At 43.6% G+C, this 25,241-nt stretch overlaps 1 protein-coding gene across 1 annotated transcript in view; it reads left to right on the top strand.

Annotated features, from left to right (window-relative positions):
* Positions 1-14,407: 14,407 nt before the first annotated feature.
* Swap70 (SWA-70 protein) overlaps positions 14,408-25,241 on the top strand; it is a 61,804-nt gene continuing 50,970 nt past the window's right edge. The window contains exon 1 of the mRNA NM_009302.3: positions 14,408-14,614. Coding sequence (NP_033328.3) covers positions 14,516-14,614 — 99 coding nt within the window. The 5' untranslated portion in view covers positions 14,408-14,515. The remainder of the gene's footprint in view (positions 14,615-25,241) is intronic.

Here is a 25,241-nt window from a genome sequence, read left to right on the forward strand (position 1 = left end):
GAGCTATCGAAAGATCTATCTAGAGCACAGAGCTGTCTCAAGCAGAGAGCTATCTCCAGCAGAGAGCTGTCTAGAGGACCATCTCAAGCAGACTACAGAGCTGTCAGCTTTCACTCATCACTAACTTGGGGTTGTTTCTTCTGCTGCTCCCAAATACCCCTTCCTTAGTACCCCCAACCAAGTCAAGGCTGGTCCTTGGCATAAATTGGTTTCTTTTTCCCTTTGCTTCTGTTTTTACTTGAGACAGGGTCTCATGTATCCCAGGCTGACCTTAAACTCGTTGAGTATCTGAGTAGGTCTTCAAACTTTGTATCTTTCTGCTTCCTTGTGTGAAGATCTGGCATTATAGGCATGTATCACCACGCTGGGTTAAGGCAGTGCTGGGATGGAACCCAGGGCCTTCTGCATGCTACACAAGCACTCAGCTATTTCCTCAGCCTCTCTGAGCTAACTTTTTCTTAATGATTATTTTTTATGTCTACAAATGCTTTGTCTGCATATATGTTGTGAATACCACATGTATTCCTGGTGCCTATGGAAGTCAGAATAGGGCATCAGATCTCTTGAAATTGGAGTTCCTTATGATTGTTAGCCACTATGTGGGTGCTGGGAACAGAACCTGGGTCTTCTGCAACAAGTGCTCCTAACTACTGAGCTACTTCTTCAGTCCCACTAGGTTAGTTTTGACTGCATTATCTTTGTTTACTACTATCCCGAGTAAAGTTGACAATGGCAGGCAACCCTGCCTTGGCCCTGATCTTACAGTAAAAGTTTTCATTTTTACACCATTAGGTAAGATGTTTGTTTGTAGGTTTGCCTGGGTATAGACTGAGTGTCTGCTGAAAATGTCATTCTGCCTGCAAAAGCAAAAGCAAACAAAACAAAAGCCAACCAACCAACCACCCAACCAACCAACCACCCAACCAGCCAAAAACCGAAACAAAACCCCTCAGTCCGAACACCATCCCCTCTTCCGTCTCTCACATTTTGTTGTTGTTTTGTTGTTGTTGTTGTTGCTGCTGCTGCTGTTTCTTCTTCCATACCTCTGCACACGCAGCTCGGTCCCTCTTACAGAATTGTCCCTCTTTCTTCCCTGCAGCCATCTGTGACCTTTCACAGACTCTCAAAGTTTAGCTCTCACCTCTGATAAGCTTTGCTGACTGCCCTTATTTCTGTCCTCAGAGGGCTGAGCTAGCCTGTGTTCTTCCTTTAAGCGTTCAGAGCGACATACACCTGGCCTTGGTCTCCTGGGACAACCGTTACACTGAAACTTTGCATAGAATGCCAGGCAACGCCCAACAAGTCTTTGGTGGCCTTCTCCTGCTTCACATTCCCATTATTTAAAGGTGTGACTTGGACTCATCTCCATCTTCAATGAAAGAGCCAACCTCAAGTTTTTGTTTTAGAAGCTTGTGTACTTGCTATAGAAGCTGTATATTTGTTATCAGAACTATTATCCCAGACTTGGGAGGCTGAGACAGGAGGATCACTACAAACCTGAGGCCACCGTAGGCTAAGAGTAATAGCTAGCCAGGGTTATCAAAGACCCTGTTTCAAAATATCAAAGGAACAAACAATTACAGTAACAAAAAAAACCCAAGTAAGCAAACAACAATTACAGCAACAAGAAAACAGACCCTTCTATTATCTTAGTCCCTCTTCCCTCCTCTCATTCTGACCCCTTCCTCGTAGATGGTGTCTTTGCTTTCACAGCTGTTTGTTTTGAGGAAAGGACTATCTATATCTAGATAGCCCATATTGGCCTTGGACTCTCAATCCCCTTGCCTTGGCTTCCTGAGTAATTCCCTTGGCTGGGATTACAGATGTGCCCGTCATCTGAATGACAGCTGTTACCTTTGTAAAAAGTTATATTTTAAATGTGTGTGAGGGCTCACTTTGTGCTGTAGCTGAATTTGAAGGTCAGAGAACAACTTTGGGAGTTGTGTGTCTCCTTCTACCACGTGGGATCCAGGAGTTGAACTCTGGTCATCAGGTTGGGAGCAGGATCTTTGCTTACTGAGCCATCTCAGTGGTCCAACTGTTACTATCATATTCATTCATCACCGTAAAAGAACCCTACGAGGCAGAGGACACCGTTTCCACTGGCTGAACATGGAGACTGGCAGAGCTCCCTGAGGCTTATCCTAAATCCCAAGAAGGGCGATGAACCTTCCTCTAGGACCAGAAGTCTCCTTGCTTCCCCAGGAAAGTTTCCAGTTAATGGCAGGATGAGGGTGTTATCAGTCGGGGATCCTAGTGTCAGGGGCAGGATGTCAGTCCACATCTGCCAACTTCCGTCATAGACACTCAGCATTTCTGTTTCCGGCAGCCAGATTGTGCCCACTGATTACAAGGTATTTGGGGCCTTTGGTGGGAGATAAGCATTCTACAGCACTAACAACAGGCCTGGTGCTCCTGGCTTATGGGGCTTTGATGTCAGTCTCCCGACTTTCCCCTCTCGTCTCCTTTCTGCTCATCATTTGCCCTGCTCTGGTCACACTGCCTCTCACTATGGTTCTTCACTAAACCATCCTCTTTTCAGATGGTTTTTCTGCTTAGAAGGCTCAGCTCCCATTTTTGGCCCAGTTAACTGTGGCTCATTCTTTGCTATTCAAACACTTGATCAATTCCTTGTCTCCAACAGACTATCATGCTCAGGTGTATACTGTCTTATTAACCTTGACACTGTAGCAGGTAACAGGAAAGACAGAATTTCATGGAATAGGGACCCAGGAGAGGGAATGCTACTAATCTGTGACACTTAGAAAGACTAAGCCAGTCCTAAAAACTGACTAAAGACCATGCAGACACAACTAAGTCAGGCCAAGGATGTGGCGCAGTTGGTAGAGTGCTCACCTGGCATGCAGTGAGCCCTGGGCTCCATCCTCAGCAGTGCTTGAACCCCACATGGTGATGTCTATAACCCCAGCATGTTCACACAAGTGGAAGCAGCAGGAGGTCATCCTCTTATACACAGTGAGTTTGGGGTTAGCCTGGGCTACTCAAGATCCTCAAAAACAAAACAAAACAAACAAACAAAATAAAACCAAGAGCAAAACCAAAAAGCTGAGTGTGGGGGCACATGCTTGTGATCCTAACACTTGAGACATGGAGGCAGTTAGATCAAGAATTTGAGTTCATCTTTGGCTACATAGTAAGTTTGAGGCCAGCCTGGGTTAATTAGACCCTATCTCAACCTTCTCATTGCCACCAAAATTCAAAGTTAGGTGCAATGGCAGGCATTTGTGGACTCATTACTTTAGAGGCTGAAGGAGAAGGGTCACTTGAACCTATAAGTTTGGGGTCAGTCTGGATGACAGAGTGATGTCTTACCTCAAAGACAAAGGCTGGACTCAAGTTCCTTTCCCTGCACCCATGTTAGCTACTTCATAACTGTCTGTAACTCCAACTCCAGGGGATCCAACATGCTCTTCATGGTCCATCAATACCCATGTATACATGTCATATTCACACACACACACACACACACACACACACACACACACACACAAATATGGAAGGTCCTGCCAGCTGAAATGGTCCTTGAAAAGACAAGAACATAACCCAGTTCAGGCCTTTTTTTTTTTTTTTTTTTTTGGCACTGAGCGTTGGGCCAATACTTTGAGAGTCTGACATCAGCTCGTGTATTTTTGCCATATTCAAGCAAACCACAATTTTGAAAAAAAAAGATTCAGGTAACAACTCAACCCCATGAGTACAACAAAGGTTAAGACATGTTTACATTGAAGCTCTTTACAAAGTGCATGTGGCTTCATCTGTCAGATGGGATCTTGTTGACTTAGAAACAATGCTCAAAACAAGGGTCTAGGGAGAATGGCTGGGATAGGCATAATGTCTTGGGAGTCAGGACTGGCCTGGCCCTAAGATAACATAGATATCAATCGGGCTGTTGTAAAGCACAAACGACCTTTCTCACAAGGATTAGTTTTATGGCCTAGAAGTATAGCTCAAGGTTTTAGGGGAGAAGGGGGCTGGGATAAATAAACATAATATTCTGGGCATGTGGGTGGAGCCTGGATCAACAGGTAGCAAAGAACTACCAGGTTGTAAACTACATTTCCCCCAGTATTCCAGGAGGAAAGCCGATTATCTTCCCCCTTTGGAGAGAGATCCACTGTATGTTTAACTTTTCCTGCCTTCTCCAGTGCTTATCTGCATGCCCAAGGACCTTTTTGCCATCTACAAATAGAAAATTTGAAAAAAAAAAAGAAAACTCTCTTCCACAGCTCCCCTCCCAGTTGGAAATTCTCTGTAGCTCTTGATCACTATGGAAGCACATGGTCGTCTGAAATCTCTTGAGTTCAGGTTTCAGCCCTTCCCATGTCACTGCTTCCACAGGTGACAGCGATTTTCTTTCCTCAAAAACACCCTCCCTCCTCCCCACTCTCCTCTAAAACAAATAAAATTCACCTCTGCCTGGTGATTTTCAGTCCTCTGCTTCTTTTTTTTTTTGGTTTTTGGGTTTTCAAGACAGGGTTTCTTTGTATAGCCCTGGCTGTCCTGGAACTCACTTTGTAGACCAGGCTGTCCTGGAACTCAGAAATCTGCCTGCCTCTGCTTCCCGAGTGCTGGGATTAAAGGCGTGTGCCACTACACCCGGCTTTTTTTTTTTTTTTCTCCTCTGCTTCTTTTTAATTCTGCATTATAGAAAGCAGTTTAAGTGTTGGTCTAAGAAGGGAGGCCCTTCCTTCCAGAGGGGTGGCGGGGGAGAATATGAGTAGGTCAAGACACAATCTTCTCTGGGGAGCAGGAGAAGGAAACTCCATTTTGGAAACATATTGTCACCACTGCTGGGTTATCTAATGCAGTTTAATCACTCAGCCTCAAACAGTGGCAAAACCAAGTCATATATAGCAATTCAGAAGGGCACATTAGTGTGTGGTGGCTGTCTTTGCTTCCCAGAGTCTGAGGGTTAACCTGGGTTGGCTCAGAGATCTGGAGATGTCAGGGACAACTTGTATGACTGTAGTTGTCATGTCTGGGGCTTCCTAGACCTCTTTCCACATACATGTGATGTCTGGGCTGGTGTGGCTGAAATATGGAGATTGGCTTATATCCCTTCCCTCCATGTAGCCTTTCTGCTGTATGACTTAGTTTCTTATAGCCTGGCCACGTGATTCTGAGAGAAACAGCTCAGATATATATATATGGAGAGAGAGAGAGAGAGAGAGAGAGAGAGAGAGAGAGAGAGAGAGAGATGGATGTGTTGGTTGCTGAAACCAAATAACGAACAAGAAGCGACAATGCAGGAAGGATTTATTTTGGCTTGTGGTTTATAGTCCACTATGGCAGGAAGGGGAAGGTACAGCAGCAGGAGGCAACATTTATGAGCTGCTCACAGCTTGAGGGACCAGGAAGCGAAAAGGCAGACCAGCAGTGGAAGCAACAAGGAGAAAAGTAAATAATGTAGTTGACAAAGTTCCCAGTTGCTATCCAAAGGCCAGTGTTTTAAATAGATCTTCCATTGCATTTATTTAGTGTATGCACATGAGCATTTATGTTGGTGGGCACAAGTGGGCCATGGCATTATGTGGAGGTTGGAGAATAACCTTCAGGAGTTGGTTCTCTCCTTCCACCATACGGATCCAGGAATTGAGCTGAAGTGTCAAGTTTGGCAGCAAGCACTTTTATCTGTTGAGACATCTCACTAGCTCCATTAATAGGTCTTTTTTTTTTTTTTTTTTCCGAGACAGGGTTTCTCTGTGTAGCCCTGGCTGTCCTGGAACTCACTCTGTAGACCAAACTGGCCTCGAACTCAGAAATCCGCCTGCTTCTACCTCCTGAGTGCTGGGATTAAAGGTGTGCGCCACCATGCCCGGCTAATAGGTCTTTCTAGGGGCTGAAGAGTGGTTCAGTTGTTAAGCGCCCTTGCTGCTCTTACAGAGGACAAGAGTTTAGCTCTTAGTACTCACACTGGGGTGGCTCACACTGCCTGTAACTCTAGCTCCAAGGAATACAGACTGCTGGTTTCCATGGTTACTTGCACATGCATGTGCTCCCTCCTCCTATAGCATAATTACAAATTTTAAAAAGTACATTTTTCTTTTTAAAAAAGATTTATTTATCATTATATCTAAGTACACTGTAGCTATCTTCAGATGTACCAGAAGAGGGTGTCAGATCTCATTACAGATGGTTGTGAGCCACCATGTGGTTGCTGGGATTTGCACTCAGGACCTTCGGAAGAGCAGTCAGTTCTCTTAACCACTGAGCCATCTCTCCAGTCTAAAAGTATATTTTTCTAAGGATAAGCAGTAAAGCCTGTACACTCTGTTTTGAACACTGGCAGACATATAATGATGATATAAGAATGAAATAACATTAAACAATTCCATTCAGAACAGGAAGGAGGAAAAAAGGACATGAGACATACAGTAGTCATTTGTCCATAGGAATTCTGAAACTCATCCAGACTCATTTCTAGGTCTTTGATTAATGTCCAGTCTTGCTACAGGAGATTCTTGGCTCTGTTCTTCAGCCTGTTAGCACTACCTTTAGGCATGAAGAATATCTAAGGAGATATTTTCCAAGGAGATAGTCTGTGTTTGCAAACCTGTTGCTTTCTCAGCCTGCCTACCCTCCCTCATTATATATTGAGTGCTCTGGGGCCTCTTTTTATTTTGAGTAGCATATCTGTTTTCAGTCTAAATTGATAATGCTTCTACCTATAAAAGTAAATTAAAAGCACAATGAAAGGGGCTAGAGAGATGGCTCGGTGGTTAGGAGAATTTGCTGCTTTTGGAGCTAGAGAAACCAGGTTTGGTTCCCAGATTCCACATGGTGCTTCCCATCCATCTATAACTCCCGTTCCAGGGGGTTCTGTTGGTGATTGGCTCCAGTGCTTTGAATTAATCCAGCTCCCCCAGGCTGGGAATCTGCTTTCCAAATGCTGAAGGGTCCTCATCTCCAGTTGTTTTTTGATTGATCAATAAACAACCAATGGCTGGGCAGGTAGACTGAGGTGGGACCTTTAGATTTGTGTGAGCTAGGAACTGGGAGAAAGGAAGAGAGGGGATTACCGTGACTCGGGGAGAAGTATAGGGCGTAAGAGCTGCAGAAGAGAAAGCCAACCAGCCATGTAAGAATTTGAGTAAGTGGCCACTGTCCACTTCCCCTGGGCGTGGGGTAGTAGGGGAAGGGTTAGGAGCTTCAGGAGTACAAGAGGGGAGCGTTCACTAGCAGGGGAAGGTTTAGGAGTGCCCATACTGTGAGCTAGTCATGGCATGTCAAAAATTAACTGGAGTGTGTGTGTGTGTGTGTGTGTGTGTGTGTGTGTGTGTATTTGTGAATCCAGAGGGCTCTGGTGGGTGTCTGGGAGTGTGACCCCCTGGAAGCATAAAGCGGTTTAGTCCAGAATTCTACAGAATTCAACACTCTATTCTGATATCCTTGGGCACGTAACGGACATACATACATGCACACAAAATACCCATGTACACGAAGTGAAATAAATAAACTTTAAGACAAACGCAAAACCAAAAATACCTCAGTGAGTTTTCAAGTAATAGTGTTGAAGTTCACTCTATCAGACAAAAAGCCACACCTTAAAGTCTCTTAAAAAAAAACATTCTTTTCTCTTTCTTGGATTTGGAGTTCAGTTCTGAGATGAAACTCTTAGGATTTCTCAGAGCTTTGTTTTCTAATTAGAAGAGTGCTCTTCAATCTTAGAACTGCTCCCTGTGTTGAGAAAACTCAGAAACTATTTTTACCCAGAGGCCGTGCTTTCCGTGAAATGTGCCAGCACACCCAGTCTTCAGTATTTGACCATTTCCTGCTTGGAGAGGCTTTTGTCTTTTGCTGGCAAAGACTAAGGATTAGAGGCAGCTTTATTTCTGAGCTTGCCAGTTGTGTGTGTGTGTGTGTGTGTGTGTGTGTGTGTGTGTGTGTGTGAGAGAGAGAGAGAGAGAGAGAGAGAGAGTCTACGTGAGTGTGCAGCCCAGAAGTTGATGTTAGCTGTCTTTCTTGATCACTCTCCACTTTATGTACTGAAGCAAGGTCTCTCAACCTACAACACTGTTCCTCTTACCTGACAAGTCAGTATTGGAGAATACAGGGTGTGGTGTTCTGAATAAGAATGGCCCTCATAGGTTCATATATTTAAATGTTTAGTTCCCAGTTAGTGGAACTGTTTGGGAAGGATTAAGAGGTGTGGCCTTGTTGGAAGAGGTGTGTCACTGGAGGTGGGCTTGGAGATTTCAAAAGCCCATGTCAGATCCAGTCTTTATCTGCAACTTACAGATCTGATGTGAGCTTTCAGCTATTGCTCCAAAGCCATGCCTGACTGTTTGTCATCATGTTCCCTGCTATGAAGATCATGAACTAACCCTTAGCAACTGTAAGCAAGCCTTGAGTTAAGTGCTTTCTTCTATGAATTGTCTTGGTTGTGGGGTCTTTTCAATAAAACAGTAACTAAGATGCAAGACTTGCTGCTGAGTACTTTCCTTTGTGGCTTTGTTCCCCAGAGGTCCGCACACCTTCTGGCACTATCAAGTCTAGTGAACAGGGAGGAAACTCTCAGATTAGTTCCAGCTTGATTTCTCTGTTCTGCAGCAGCAGAGCTGCAGTAATAGGATCTTGCAGTCTACTTCTAGTGGGCAACTAGGAGTCATAGCCATAGTCTATTCTGTTTGTGGAGAAGGTACTCTGGGTCTTTCCTGGTCAATAAGTCACAGGAACATACCCTATGCCTGGCACTATCCACTCATGCAGGTTCCTGTCTGTGCTCAAATCCTCTTAAAGTATTTTTAAATGAGCATATTCTATTTTATTCAATCATTTAACTAAAATTCATCTTAATCATAATCAAATTAATTATTTATTTAGTTAATTTTGTTTTTTCAAGATGGAGTTTCTTTGGATAGTCTTGGTTGTTCTGGAACCAGCTTTGTAGACCAGGCTGGCCTCAAACTCACAGGGATCTTCCTCCCCAATGCTGGGATTAAAGGTGTATGACAAAGTCTCCTAGCTTCCTTTCTATTTTTAAACTTTCAAAAATTACACATATAGCCGGGCGTGCTGGCATACGCCTTTGATCCCAGCACTCAGGAGGCAGAGGCAGGCGGATTTCTGAGTTCGAGGCCAGCCTGGTCTACAAAGTGAGTTCCAGGACAGCCAGGGCTATACAGAGAAACCCTGTCTCGAAAACCAAAAAAAAAAAAAAAAAAAAAAAGACACGTATTTATTTGGTGCATGTGTGTACACTAGTATGTATGTGTGTGGGCACACATATACCATGGTGAATATTTGGACCAACAGAGGACAGCTTTCTGGAGTTGACTCATTCCTTTCAATGTGCCTTCCAGGATTCAGAGTTGGTGGCTAATGCTTTTACCCACTGAGCCATCTGGCCAGCCTCTTAGTCTAAGTTTTGTAACTCCAGGCAACAGTGTTGTGGAGCTTTCTGTCACTATGTAACCGGTGTTGTCTTTATATAAGACCTTATTAGTTTGCTTCTAGAAGTATTGTAATGAAGTATCCCAGAATGAGTACCTTAAACCATATTAGTGCAGCATTAAGCAAGAGGGATTTAGTGTTAGGCGTTGGGAGAATAAGGGTGGGGGCTGGGGGAATGGAAGTGGGTGGTGGGTGTAGGCGGTGGGAAGTGTCTAATACCAGGTTGTTGCAGGCTTGGTTCTAGCTAAGGACTGTGAGGAAGGATGTATTCCATGTCTCTCTTTCAGCTATGGGCTGTTTGCTCAGCTCCTTAGTGTTCCTTAGCATGTAGAAGCATGTGACTCTGTCGCCTGCCTTTTTTCAGCTACGGGCTGTTTGCTCAACTCCTTAGTGTTCCTTAGCATGTAGAAGCATGTGACTCTGTCGTCTGCCTTCTTTCAGCTACTGGCTGTTTGCTCAACTCCTTAGTGTTCCTTAGCATGTAGAAGCATGTGACTCTGTTTGCATGGTGCTCTTCCCATGGGCATGTTTATGTCCAAATTCGTCCTGTTTATGTGGACACCAATCATATCAGATCAGAATTATCTCTAAAAAGACCCCATCTCCAAATGTGATTTTACTCTGAAGTATTGGGGGCTAGGACTTCAGCATGTGAATTTTGGGGATGACACTATCACCAGCTTTATTCTTTCTTTCCCTTACCTTCTTCTTTCACCTCTGTAGAAAGACTGTCTTGTGTATTGCATGGATGCATCACCTGTCCATTAAAAAACCCGTGGCCTATAGGAAAGGGTAGAATAGAAGGTGGGACATCTGGGAGGTAGAAAGAATTCTGCGGTGGAGCTAGGCATTGCCTGAGAAGATGTGAGTAGTCTAACGCTCAGTACCTGAGCACAGATAACCAGCCATGTGGCAGAAAGTAGATGAAAATAACGGGATAATGTAAATTATAATTCCAGTCAGAGAAGAGCCTAGTGATATGGCCAAGATATTTGTAAATATGTTTTTTTTTTTTTTGGTTTTTTGAGACAGGGTTTCTCTGTGTAGCCCTGGCTGTCCTGGAACTCACTTTGTAGACCAGGCTGGCCTCGAACTCAGAAATCCGCCTGCCTCTGCCTCCCGAGTGCTGGGATTAAAGGCTGTAAATATGTTTGAATCTGAGTCTATTTCTTTGAGCATGGGGCTGGGAGGAAGAGACAGGCTTAACTTCCCCACCCCCTCTCTCCCTCCATGTTTTGAGGTTGGGTCTTTCTATATAGCTCAGACAGGCCCTGACCTCACAATGCAGCTCAAGTTATCCCTGAATTTGATGATCTTCTTGTTTCAGTCTCCTGAGTGCTAGAACTTGAAATGTGTTCCCTGTGAGGCCTGGCCAGATGGCTCGGTGGTGGTGGTTAAGAGTGTGTACTGTGCTTGTAGATGATCTGAGTTTGGTTCCCAGTACCATGGTGGCAGCTCACAACTGCCTGTAGCTCCAGCTTCAGGGAGATATCATACCCTCTTATGGTCTCCTTGGATACCTGCACACATAAAGCACACACACACACATGTAAATATAAAGAATTTTTTTTTTTAATTTTCAGGAGGAGGCTAGGTGTGGTGATGTATACTTTTAATTTTACCACTCGAGGCAGAGGCAGAGGCAGAGGCAGAGGCAGAGGCAGAGGCAGAGGCAGAGGCAGAGGCAGAGGCAGAGGCAGAGGCAGAGGCAGAGGCAGAGGCAGAGGCAGAGGCAGAGGCAGAGGCAGAGGCAGAGGCAGACAAAAGGGCTATGAGTTGGAGACCAGCCAGGCCCTTGTCCATATAGGAAGTTCCCCCAACCCTAGCTAAAGCTACATAGTGAAAAACTGTCAAAAAGGGGGGTGGGTGGAATTTTAGGGAACTAAATTGTAGTTTGGCTAAATTGCCATAGGACAAATCCGTTATATGAGCCATATTGTGATAGTGTGTGCCACACTAGGTTTTCATTTAAGCCTCACATTATTTTAATAGCACTCTACTATCATGTTTATTTAATCATGCTAATCATTTAACTATCATGTTATTTAATAGTACTCCAGATAAATAATAGTACTCCACTCCATTTTACAAGCAAGGAAATGAAACTTCATATTTATTCATATTTAGTCATCTAAATGGGAAAGCCAAGATTCTGCCCCCATCTATGTAGTAACCACCCATCTTCCCAACTGACCCCAGATGACTTGTGCCTACTGATCTTCATTTAATAGTTTCACTCCCAACTAAATAGGACGAACCTGAGAAATTAGTAAGACATTGAACAAGTAAGTGATGATGAATGACATTCAGGGCAGGATTAAAAAAAAAAAGACACTGTAGGAGCAAGGTGTGGTGGTTCTTATTTGTAACACTAGCAAATAAACTAACTAACCAACTATGCAACCTAAAAGAAAAAGAGGATTATAAAACTAGGCACTTGGAAATAACAGAGTAGCCCAGAGTAAAGGCTGTGAAATATGCTTAGTGTCTGGAGTCTCAGTGTCATCCAGTGGCTAAACCGAACCTTCAGTATTAGGGTTTCTTCCTTCTTTCCTTCTTTCCTTCCTTCCTTCCTTCCTTCCTTCCTTCCTTCCTTCCTTCCTTCCTTCCTTTCCCTCCCATTCTCTTTCTCTTCACCTCCCCTTTTCCTCTTTCTCTTTCTTCCCCTCCTGAGGCAGAGTTTTGCTCTGTAGTCCTGGAATGCACTGTGCAGACCAGAGTGGCCTCAAACACGTAGCCATCCCCTACGCCTCCTTACCGAGTACAGCTGCATATTGCCATGCCTGGTTTAGTTTTTTTCTTTTTTTTTTTGTTTTTGTTTTTGCTTGTTTGTTTGGTTTTGCCACTATTTAGGGCAAGCTGAGTTGGCATAAATAAATTAGAGGTTAAACCATGTTTTTTGCTGACTGAAGACTTGGGCTGGAGCTAAAGAAGAGAAACAATAGAAACCACATTTTGGGAGGGCAGAGTAATCCTGACCAGTGGTAATGAAATAGCGTGGCACCCTCAAGGCTGTTAAAGTGAGGAAGAGGTGACATCATGATCCCTTTGTTTTGTTCCCACCTTCTGCTCTATGTGATTCCCTGTTGGTATTCTGTCTGGACTCTACCCCCATACAGCCAGGTATACTTCTTCCATAGTTACCTGGCAACAGCCAGGTAGGCATGGCCCACTATAAAAGGGGCCGCTTGGCCCCTCCTCCCTCTCTTGCTCTCATATGCTCTTGCCTCTCTCTTGCCTCTTGCCCCCTTGCTCCCCCTCGCTCCATTCCATTCCCCCCCTCTCTCCACGTGGTCATGGCTGGCCTCCATTTCTCTACTTTCTCCTTCTCTCTGCCTTTCTCTGCCTCTACAACTCTCTTAACTCCCCTCCCCATGCCCTGAATAAACTCTATTCTATACTATACCATGCTGTGTGGCTGGTCTCTCAGGGGGAAGGGATGCCTTGGCATGGGCCCGCAGAGGTACCCCCTTCCCCCACACCCAGATAGAACATATTCTTATAGCTCTTTCTCTTTTTATGATCACAATATTCCCTCTGCCCTTAAACTCATTGATGCAGCTTATTCTTTTTTTTTCTTTTTTTTTGACTCTTTCCAAATTAGTTTATCTCTCCTGTCCCCTTTAAAATAAGACATATGTGGACATCAAGAAGTTTATTAATTTACAGGCAGGGTTTCATTTAGTCCTGGCTAGCTTCAACCTCCATATGTAGCTAAGGATGTCATTGGACTTCTGAATTCCAAGCGCTGGGATTACAGACATGCACCACCATGCCTGGTCTAGCACCGTGTAGTGCTAAGGATAAATTCAGGGCTTTGTACATGTTAGATAAGAGCTCTACCAACTGAGCTACACCATAGGCCCAAAGGAACTTTAAAGAGGAAAAATAAACTACACTTTGATCTGGGAATCCCCTGCTTTTGACTTTTGATAGTTATCCTTTCCATAGTGTCTAAGGATTGTGCTATTGTGATGAGATTCAAGTTACCCAGTCACAGTCACTACCCCAGGCAGTGGGAAAGAGCCTTCTGGACCATCTGGTATCTATGCTCTTTCTATTTGTGGAGAATTTGAAGTCAGAAGAGTTCAAGTGTAAGAGATGCCATCTGGGCACTTCTCTAGGTCTGGATGGATTCTTTTAAGTGGTCAACCATTCTCATTATTAAAATAGATGGAGTGATTTGCATGATTTCCAATAATGGGAGCACAATCCACCAGCGACAGCAACTTTACCTCCGTGAAGCTCTTCCTAGGATGTGAACTGATCCTAAGCGGCAGAGGTTAGAAAGAAAATGTTGCTGGGCTTATTAACTTCTATTTTACTCATTTATTTATTTATTTATTTATTTATTGTAGGTGTGTGGGCATGCGGTGGAAGTCAGGAGACGACTTGCGATTCTCATTCCCCTATGTGGGTTTAGGAGAGAGAACTCAAAATCGTTAGGTTTGGCATCAAGAGCCTTTATCTATGAGCCTTTATAAGCCTATCATTGACTTCTTAACTCTTCTTAAAACTTGTTGCTCTGCCCCTAGAGGCCACTACAGAGGGCCATCAATGCATATTTGCAAAGTGCATGAAGCAACTTTCTTAGATTTCTATTTTTGTTTCTGTCTCCTTCTTTATCCTTCCTGATTTGGGACTGAGCATTCCAGGCTCTGCCTGGACATTTTTCGGGGTCTTGTCTGGCCTCTTAAGACCGTGACTCCATCCCAGGACTGAACCAAGACTCCTTTAATAACTGTGAGACTCCTGCAAAAGCCTCAGTGGCTGATCACTCCAGTCTTGAGTGTTCCTCGGGCTGGTGGGCATTCCTTTGGGAGCACATGCGAGCTTTGAAAATGGCCTGAGTTGGTGTGGAAACCCACCACAAGGACTTTGCGTGTTGTTTACGTCCCCGTAGTGGGCAGAGGGTATCCCAGGGCTGGTTGGTAAGACGGAGGGGCGGGACCAGAGGGGTGTGCCCTTTGGGAGGGCGGGGCCTGCAGCGGTCAGGTGACCGCGCGGCGGGCCGAGTCTTCTGTGGGGATCCTGCAGGAGGCAGAGGCGCTGAGTTGCCGACTGGGCTGACCAGGTCTGTTAGGGCAGCGCGGCCGCGGCCATGAGGGGCTTGAAAGACGAACTGCTCAAAGCCATTTGGCACGCCTTCACCGCGCTCGACCTGGACCGCAGCGGCAAGGTCTCCAAGTCGCAACTCAAGGTGAGCCCCCTGCCGGCGCTCTTCCTGTAGGGCACGGGACCCGCGGCGGTGTCCGCAGGGAGGGCTGCTTGGGAATGTGGCGGGGCGGCGGTCCTCACTCTTCCTCAGGCCTCCGGGCGGTGCGCGGGGGTGGACGCGCTCCTGCGGCTCCCGCGACGGCCGAGGTGCGCTCCGAGAGGCGCCGCGGGACCCGCAGAGCGTCTCCCCCCGCCACGGGCTGTATGGGGGCCCGGGAGCCTCAGGCTCGCCTCCGGGACGCTGAGCAGAGCCTCCCCGCCCCGGCGTCCGCAGACCTTGGGGCCAGTGAGAGCGCGTGCGGAGCGGCCCCGGGTCTTACGGGCTCCCTGCAAAGGCCATTGCTTTTGCAGAGTCCTCCTCAGGGCTGCCTAAAGACTCCAGAGTATGAGGTACGCATAAAGGGATACTTGTAAGTCGAGTAAACCCCAAAGTGGCACCCAGCCAGGAGAAATTGGCAGCGTCTTGAAAAGCCTGAAATATAGAAACAGACAAGAGGAGCCATTCAACAGGCATTTTTAAAATATACACATTTTGGATCTGAATGACTGGGTTTTCTTAGCCTCTTCTAAGAAAAAAAATTTCCGAAGTTTGGGTTTGCTTTGTATATTTTGTGTAGTAAATGAGGAAGTTCTTTTCAGTAGTGACTTTTATTGCCAGCAGGATCTGGCGGGCTCACTTGTTTTCCTTTTGATCTTATTCATTAAATCATAGTCTGGAAGGACCGATGGAAATTAGTCACATACTTTTACTTTAAAAAAAGTAATATACGGGGTCTTGGAGAGATGGATGCTCCGTGGTTAGGGGCGACTGCTCTTCCAGAGGTCCAGAATTCTGTTCCCAGCACCCACGTGGGATAACTCACATAGCTATAGGGGTAGCCTATAATTCCAGCTCCAGGGGCTGCCTCTCGCGTCTGTGGGCAGCAGCACACACATTTTCACATGCACGCTCATAATTTAAAAATAATATTTAAAAAAGTTAATAATAGGTTTTTCTGGTGTACAGTTCAACGAGTTTTAGCACACGTAGGAAGTAACTATCACTAACTAACTAGGATTTCATCAGTTCTGTCCCACAAAGCTTTGTCATACTGCCCCATCTCCAACAGGTGGTAACCACGGATCTGTTCTAGTCTTCCTTTTTCAAGTGTGATATGAATTGGATCTTCTGAAACCAGCTTCCTTTACTCAGATGAATGCCTTAGAAGTTAACCTATAGTATGTGTATTGTTATTGCTAGGCTAGTACATCTTATAGGTGTGCCATAGTTATCCATTCACTCTTGAAGATTTGTTATTTCTAGTTTATTCGTGATTCTGAATAGAGCTGTAGGACTTTGTTTTTACTTTTACCTATTATAATTTTTAGATAGTGTGTAGCCAGGTTTTCTTTTAACCATTCTGAGGTATCAGAGTATTTATTTAGGCCATGTATGTATAATGTAATGATTGATATTGATAGATTTAGGGTTGCCATTTTATTATGATTGGCTTCTGTTTTCTTTCTTTCTTTCTTTCTTTCTCTCTCTCTGTATACTTAGAATGACCATTTTGCCACTTTAAGGGGAATGTAGAAATCTTATGCCATGTAAGATCCATTACTCTTCCTGCTTTATGTTGTAATTATTGTGCTTATTACTCTACATACATTGAAAATATCTTCCTCCTCATTCCTCCAACCCTAACTTTTAAAGAACTTTAGAAAATAGCTCCTCTTTCCTCCAGATAGTTCCAGGGTATCCCTCAATTTTGTTGATATGGAAAGTGAAGCTTCAGAGATGTGATTTGTCCCAAGTTACAGTAGCTAGTTTAGAACCAAGATTATCTCTGCCTGTCTGTCTGTCTGTATCTATCTGTTTTGAGACAGGATCTCTCTACATAGCCCTGGCTGTCTTGGAACTCACTGTGTAGACCAGGCTGGCCTGGAACTCACAGAGATACACTTGCTTTTGCCTCCCTAGATCTGGGATTAAAGGGTGTGACACCATGCCTGGCAAGATTTTCACATTTTAAAGCCAGTGTTGCTTAATCTGCCCTCCCCTTTCCAGTTGATGACATAACATTTTATTACTTTCATTGCACTCCAATAAAAATTTGAGGAAAAGAACCTAGGGGACTGACTGACTTTCTTTCTTTCTTTCCTTCTTTGTTTCTTTCATTAAATGAAACCTCTTCTGGTCCTAGAGAACTTAGATTTCTTTAATGTCTTTGTGTGTGTCTATATGTGCAGATCATTTCTGTGGTTGTCCTGTCGCAGTGCAGATATGGAGATCAGAAGATAACTTTCAGGAGTCAGTTTTGTCCTTCCATTTGTGTGGATTCCTAGGGTCAAACTCAAGTCATCCGGCTTGGCAGCAAGTACCTTTTAGCCACTGAGCCATCTTGCTGGTCCCTTAGGGGATTTTTGGCAGCTAGGCTGGAAGTGTAAACTCTTAGTTCATAGTTTTCAACCACATGCTGGTAGCACATCTGTGAAGTTGTATTTGATCTGTCCTGGGACAACATAAGAGAGTTTGGATTAATGTATACATCTTGCCAGTGTTTTTGGAACTGAAAATATTTTAACTTAATTTTTTTCTTGGTGTCTGACTCCATTTCATTGGGGGAAAGGTGTGTTTTGGAACTAATGTGTTGATTTGTGTATAAGGTACTATGTTAATTTAATAAAAGGTTAGTAGTTGTAGGCTGTTAGGATTTTTTTCTTCTCTATATTGGGGATGGGACCCAGCATACTAGGCGAACACTCTACCCTAAGCTATACCTCTAGCCCTCGTTTTACTGAAAAAATAAAAAAGTGTATTTATCTGTGCATGCATGTGTTCTTGTGTGTGGGTACACATGGGTTCATGGTAGTTATGGAAGACAAAAAAGCCTCAGGTGCCATCCTTAGGAATGCCATGTACCTCCCTCCCTTAGGTCTTTCACTGGCTTGAGCTTACAAATTAGACTAGACTAGACTATACTGGTTGGCTGCTGAGCCCCAGGAAATACTCCTGTCTCCACCTTCCCAGTGCTCAAATTATAAGCACATACCACCATGATGGGTATTTTCACATAGGAGCTAGGGATTGAATTCAGGCCCCCAAACACTTTACACACACACACACACACACACACACACACTGCTCCTACTTTTGTAGTACTGAAAATTGAGCCCAGGGCTTACTACATTCTAAGCAAGCTCTTTATCACTGAGCTATACTTCCATTTATAATGTATATATTTTATTTTTCAGACAGAATCTTTCTGTATATCTCTCAATGGGCTAGAACTTGCTGTGTAGTAGATTAGGTAGGCTTTAAACTTACAGCCATCTTCCTGTCTCTCCCTTTCAGGTGCTCAGACTGTAGATGGAAACCATGTTTTGTTTATCTTTTTTTTTTTCTCCTGAAAGAGGGTTTCTTTGTGTAGCCCTGGCTGTCCTGGAATTCACTCTGTAGACCAGAATAGCCTCAATCTCTCTGTTTATCTTTTTATTTGTTTATATCCATTACTTATTTTCTTTAAGTGTATACTTCTGTGTGTGCACAATCATATGAGCATGTGTGTGCTGTGACATGCATGTGAAAGTGAGTCAGTTCCCTCCTTTTACCCTGTGGACTCAGGAGGTTGAACTCAGGCCAGGCTAGGTGCAAATGACTTCCCACTGAGCTGTTTTGCTTGTCTACTTTTTAATTAAAAATTTTAGTGTTAAAAGATTTATTTTTATTATTTTTAAGTTATGTGTGTGTTTGTGTCTTTGTAGGTAGGTGTACATGACTGCACATGCCTAAGGAGGCCAGAGACATCAAATCCCCTGGAATTGGAGTGACAGGTAGTTGTGGGTGGGTGCTGGGAACCAAACTCTGGTCCTTTGCAAGATCAATGCGTGCTTACCAGTCAAAGGGCAGGTACTGCTACGCACAACCATTTGCAGTTCCAGCGCTAGGGATCCAGTACTCTCTTCTGACCTCAGGGCTTCCTGCTTACTCACAGTGCACATATGTGCATCCAGGCACACACATCTACATGTGAAAACAAGCAAGTAAATACTGAAACACGGAACACATTGTAAAAGCCCTGTCTGTGTGACTTACAAAGTTTGGATAGGAGCAGTTCAGCATAGACACAGGGATGCTTTCTTGTTAGAGCAAGTGGGTATAAGGTCACTGCAGGTCACTGATTTTTTTTTTCCCTGAAAGTTTTCAAAAAGTTCCCTCCTCCCCACAAAGAAGGGAACCATTTCTGCCCACTGTAGAAACCGTCAGCTCCTTTAGCCCAATTTATAATGTGTTGTTAAAAGGCAACTCATTATTTTAGTCTAATATTGATTTGGTGTTACTGTTTCATAGGTTAGAAAATATAGAGACACGTAAGAGATTATGTTCAGTTCCTTTTTAAAAAATTTTAATCGTGTTGCTGTAGAAATAGTTCAGGAAGAGCACTTGGTGCTCTTGTTCTGGTCTCCCCTCCCATCCCCTAACTCCCGAACCCCAAAGGGTCTCACTGTGTGGCTCTGGTTATCCTGGGACTCACTGTGTAGACCACACCGTCCTCAGACTCAAAGAGATCCGCCTGCCTTTGCCTCTCAAGAGCTGGGTTAAAGGTTGCATCACTGCACCCAACTACACTTGTTCTTGCACAGGACCAGAGGTGGATCCCAGCACCTGCAGGGTGGCTCACAGACATTTTTAACTCTAGTTTCAGGGGTTTTGATGTCCTCTTTAGTACCAGACAGGCACGTGCTGCATATACATACATCAGGCAAAACGTTCACATACATAAAATTAAAAACCTTAAAACTGTAATAATTTAAAGAAGATTTTTAGGTCTGTGGTGTATGTGTGTCTGAGAGTAGGTATGTGCACGGGAGTTTAGGTACCCATAGAGACAAGAGACATCAGATCCCACAGTGCTGGAGTTACACATGGTTCCAAGCCGCATAATGTGACTGCTGGGAACTGAACGTGGGTCCTCTGCAAGAGCAGTTTCAATCCTAACCACAGAGACATCTCTCTAGCCCACTTCTCACCTCCATTTTATTTATTTATTTTTTGATAAGGACTCTTGTAGCCAAGGTTACCCTTGACCTGATCCTGCTGCCTCTTCATCCCAAATGCTGGGATTACAGGCAAGCATCACCACTCCTGGCTACCAAGTTCAGCCTTTTCTAATTGGGTAGAGATGTGTTCATCAGCGGGAGTAGATACCATTAGACTAACAGGAAAGAAGCTTTCAAACTTGTTTTCAAGAATATTCCTTAGAACAAATCGATTACATCATTCATCTTGGATGCAATTCTCTTGTGTTTTCTGATAGTTATTAAAAGATTGTCAACCACGAAGAGACCCTTTTATATATATATATATAAAGTAATGTTTTCCCCTGGTTTGGCTTGGTTTTGAATTTTTGTTCTTATTTGTGTGTGTGCCCCACAGAGACAGAGGACAACCTCTGGAGTCAGTCTTAGCCTTCCACCTTGTTGGAAATAGTCTTTGCTCATTGTGGCATACACCAAACTAGTTGACCTGTACATATCCTGCAGTCCTTCTCTGACTTCCATTGTGACATTTTTGAGAATTCTGGAATTTTGGTTTCTCTAAAAAATAAGGAAATATTATAATATGCTTTCATCTTAATCCCAGATACAGGCTGCTCTGGACCACCCACAGCATCTTCCTATGGTTTTCTTCATGCTCCAGCAGAAGCATGGTTTTGCCAGCTGCAGATACTTTCTGTGATGACGTGGCATTTAGAATTCTGGGAAGTTTTCAGAGGCTATATAGATGCTAGGGCCCTGAGAGGTGAAGTGGGTTGTTGGTTGTTTAGGGAGGTTGGTTGTGGTTTGTTTGTAGCTGTGGCCAAAGAAGAAACAAGAAAGAAATTAGATTCAAGATGTCTGTCTGTATCGCTGTCTCTCTCCTTCCTTTATTCGCTCTTTCCCTCACCTTCCTTCCATTCTTCCCTTACTCCCATCCATCCATCCATCCATCCATCCATCCATCCATCCTTCTTTCTCTCCTATTTAGTGATGGGGGTGCAACTGGGAGGATAAAGGGTGGGAAAAAGAAGAACCCACAAAGCAGCAAAGACAGCTACATTCCATCTCCTGGTAGGGGTGCTGGGATACAGTGCACAAGTTACTGCATCAGGCTCTCATTTGGGTTCTGGGAATCTGAAATTTGGTTCTCATAGTTTGACAGCAAATCCTTTTTACTCCCTGAGCCAACTTTTAGACTCTTGTATGTATGTGTGAATTTATGTATGTATGTATGTATGTATGTATGTATTATGTATGTGTGTGACAGAGAGAGATAGAGAAGGAGCATGTGTGTGTGTGAATGTGAATACATGCAGGTCACATGTGTGCTTTCATGTGGAAGCCAGAGGACAACCTTGGCTTTTATTCCTTAAGTAGATCTACATTGTTGTTTGTTTGTTTGTTTGTTTGTTTGGTTTGGTTTGGTTTTTCGAGACAGGGTTTCTCTGTATAGCCCTGGCTGTCCTGGAACTCACTCTTGTAGACCAGACTGTCCTAAAACTCAGAAATCTGTCTGCCTCTGCCTCCCAAGTGCTGGGATTAAAGGCGTGTGCCACCGCCACCACCGCTCGGTGTGATATTTGATTGTTGTTTGAGACACAATCTCGTGCTGCTCTGGGGCTCCCCAGGATAGGCTGGCTGGAGCTCGGGGATCGTTTGTCTCAGCTTCCCCAGCCCTAGAACTATGAGCACCTATCACCTTGTCCAGCTTTCATTATCATTTCTATTTATTTCATGGTTTTTGTTTGTTCGGGTTTTGTTTTTGAGACAGGGTTTCTCTGTGTGTTTTTGGCCATCCTGGGACTCACTCTGTAGAGCAGGCTGGCCTTCAACTCTGCCTGCCTTTTGAGTGTTGCGGGTGGGGTGGGTCATGTGTTAGTTTTTTGAGACAGGGTCTCAGTATGTAGCTTTGGCTGGCCTGTAGCTCACCTGCCTCTGCCTTCCGGTACCCTTATTATTAATTTTAAATGAGAGACAGTTGCGTGTAGATTCTATAGTTTAGGAGAACTTTGTGATCTGCCACTTGAGATAGACTTTACTTTTAGGTCATGGTATAAGTTTGCACAAGTCATAATGGAAATAAGTTTGGGTGTATCATTTGAAATGGAGGAAATGATTATTCTTCTATTATGTTTTATTTGTCCATTTAGGTGAGGTGTGAGCATGTCACACTGTGCACACACAGGTCAGAGGTCAACTTGGGAGACTTGGCTCTTTCCTTCTAGATGTGGGTCCCAGGGATCAAACTCAGGTAGTCAGGATTGGCAGCAAATGCCATTTTATTAGTCTCTGATTGTTCTTTATTCTGTGGTTATTTAAAAACGATGAATCATATTATTTAGCATTTCACTGGTTGTTTTTGCTAAGAATTATATATAATGCCAACACAACAATAAAGGTAATTACTTAACTATTGAAGAGGAACTATCATAGTTCATATATACACATGGTATAAAATTCGTAGGACTTAAAAAAAGGGCATTTATGGCATGAAGTCTCTCCCAGCCCACACTAGATCTCTGCCTTTATTCTCCTTCCAGAGTTCACAATGTGCCTTAATTTAATACTCTTACTGTTATATAGTGAGGGTTTCTCTCTTAAATATAACTCTGGTGATATTTTTGCAACCTCTATTATAAAGTTTAGTTTACAATTATGGCTTCAGTGTGAATTACACATTAGTGCTGGGGATGTCTTAAAATAAGTGTACTGGCCCTGTTTCGATCCTGTTGTTTTTAGAAACACTTTTTTTTTGGTATGTTTTTGAAGTTGAAGAGCTTACAAGTATAGTGAAGATTTAAATACAGATCACGTTTAGAGGGACAATATGGGTAGTTTGCATCTTATTTTCTCAATGATAGATATTCATTCATATTCTCCCCCAATAGGCTTTCATTCTGTAGCCCAGGTTGGCCTCAAATTCACAGCAGTGCATCTGTGTTAGCCTCCCAAGAGGTCAGATTACAGGACTGAACCATTAGGCTTGAAGAATTTTTGAATCAATTGGTTTTTTTTTTTTTTTTTTGCTTTTTTTTTTTAATTCTTCACCTTGGTACTGGTTTGCATATCTTTTGAATAATACTTTGTGTTTTGTTTCCAAGTAGGCATCTAGCTTCAGAAATTTTAACATGGATTGTTAGAGTAATTGAGCCAGGCAAGAGTAATCAGTTGCAAACTTAAAGGAAGGAAATGACTGTAAAGGCCTTTGTGACGCCCAGCACACAAAGCCGTGGTTAATTCTCATGTTCTTGCCGTGAATAGTACCGAATCTCTAAACCTACAGGCTATTTCTGCTAACCACTAAGGTAAAAGCTATAGTGGGAAACCAAAAATTCTAATTTTCAGAAGCAAAGTTGGGGGATTGGAATTGTGGAATTGTGAGTGAGCCTTCTAAAAGGTGGTGGCCCCGGCCTGTAATCGCAGGACTCCACAGGCTTGAGACAGGCCTGAGAATGAGAAAGCCTGGTTTGGATTACACAGTGAGACGATAAGTCTCTGAAAATAGTTTTAATATTTTACCAAAACACAAGAATAAAGATAGCTTTCTAAATAAAAAGAGCATCAGGTAGTTCCAAATCTTAAAGTGATAGGAATGAGTTATGAATTATTTCTGTTTTTCATTCTTTGCTAGAAACCTTTCAGTGTGATAACTTGGAAATTTGGTTCTTAAAAAGATACAAGTGGGCGGGGCTAGAGAGGGAGGCTCTGATGCTTTCTTTTGCCTCTGTGGGCACCAGGTACGTACATGGTGTAACATGTATAAATACGTGTAAGACCCTGATGCAATACAATACATCTTTTTTGTTTGTTTTTACTTTTTGTTTTGTTTTGAGACAGGATTTCTCTTTGTAGCCCTGGCTTTCCTGGAATTTGATCTGTAGACCAAAAATAAATAAAATTTAAAAAATGTAAACTCTTGTCTTATTGAAGATAATACTTGAATCTCAGGGCACTATTTTTGGTTTTGTCTGTCCACTTTAACCTGGCATTTCTGGTCTTAAAACTCGAGAGTTTACAAGGCAGTGGTGGCACATGCCTTTAATCTTAGCACTTTGGAGGCAAAGGCAGGTGGATCTCTGTGAGTTCAAGGCCAGCCTAGTCTATGGAGTTCCACAACAACACAAAACCCTCAGAGTTTATAACTTTTTTTTTTTTTTTTTTTTTTGGTTTTTCGAGACAGGGTTTCTCTGTATAGCCCTGGCTGTCCTGGAACTCACTTTGTAGACCAGGCTGGCCTCGAACTCAGAAATCCGCCTGCCTCTGCCTCCCAAGTGCTGGGATTAAAGGCGTGCGCCACCACGCCCAGCTGAGTTTATAACTTTCATGAGCCTCACTTCCTGTGTCTTTTGGGTCTCACCACAGTTTCACAGGGACGCAGTAACGAAGTAGAGTTACCTGCTTTCTAAGCTTCCTTCCTCTGGATAGGTGTTTTCCATTCCTGTCCAGAAGTTCAGAACCTTCCTTCTGTGAGTGGTGAGTAGAGTAGTAGATCAGGAACAGCCGAGTTCTCGAATGTCTCCTCACAACAGTAACGCAGCCTATGTCTCAGCATCCTTTAGTTCTTCTCATCCCACTCTTTTCTTTTTTGAGACAAAGTCTCTTTGTCTGGACAAAGCCCACTATGGCCTGGAACTTATTTACTGTGTACCCTACACTAGCATAAACTCAAGGCGACCCTCTTTCCTCAGCCTCCCAGTACTGGGATTATAGTAGTGAGCCATTATGCCCGACTTTTCCTCCTGAAATGGGGTTCTCACTGTTATGCCCAGCCTGGCCTAAAACTCATGGACTCCCAGGATGCTCTCACTCCGAGTTCTGTCACTTATTCACAGTCCTTTCTGTGCTCCAAGTCGACTTGACACTGCAGCTCTCAGCAATTGAGAGGAAAAGCCTGGTTAGGAACTCCATATATGCCAACTTTCTTACAGGAAGAAGAAAGATGGAACATTTCTAGCCTTCGGTGTCCGTTGTCTCTTTAGGAATAAGTAGCTTTGTTACATTTGCTTTGAATTAGAAGACTAATAAATGAGTGCACGGTGGGCCAGCCAGAAATGACACTAGATAGTAAAAAAAGCTATTCTGGAGCCAGGGCATGTATGACCTAGTGGTAGAGTACTTGTCTGGTATACAGGAGGCTCTTGGTTCCAGACCTCCTACCCCCCAACCCCTAAGCAAAAAACCAAAACACCACCACCGTCAAAACCAAAAGAGTTCTCATTGATTGTAGAGACAGCATTGGAAGAAGGTATTACATTTCACTGAATTGTGGAAGGAAAGCTACAGCCTCAGGGAGTACAGCCCCAGCAGTTCTTCCCAACCTTAGGATGAGGTATGCTCAGTGAGGTAGCTGTTACACTGGGGTTGAGAGACATCTCGGTGACAGACTAAGAACTGTTTTATACAGACTTGGGTAGATTGCACTGGATTAAAATTCTGAGGTCCTTTACTTGGGCAACTTTGGGAATTTTCTGTTAGTTGCATCTTCATTTATTTACTTTGTCAATGGAAGAAGTATGCGTATGTATTGGCATTTCTTGTCTGTGGAGGTCGGAGCACAGCTTGCAGGAGGTGATTCTTATGCCGTGTGAGTT

This window comes from Mus musculus, chromosome 7 (assembly GCF_000001635.26).
Source record: "Mus musculus strain C57BL/6J chromosome 7, GRCm38.p6 C57BL/6J".
Taxonomy (NCBI): Eukaryota; Metazoa; Chordata; class Mammalia; order Rodentia; family Muridae; genus Mus; species Mus musculus.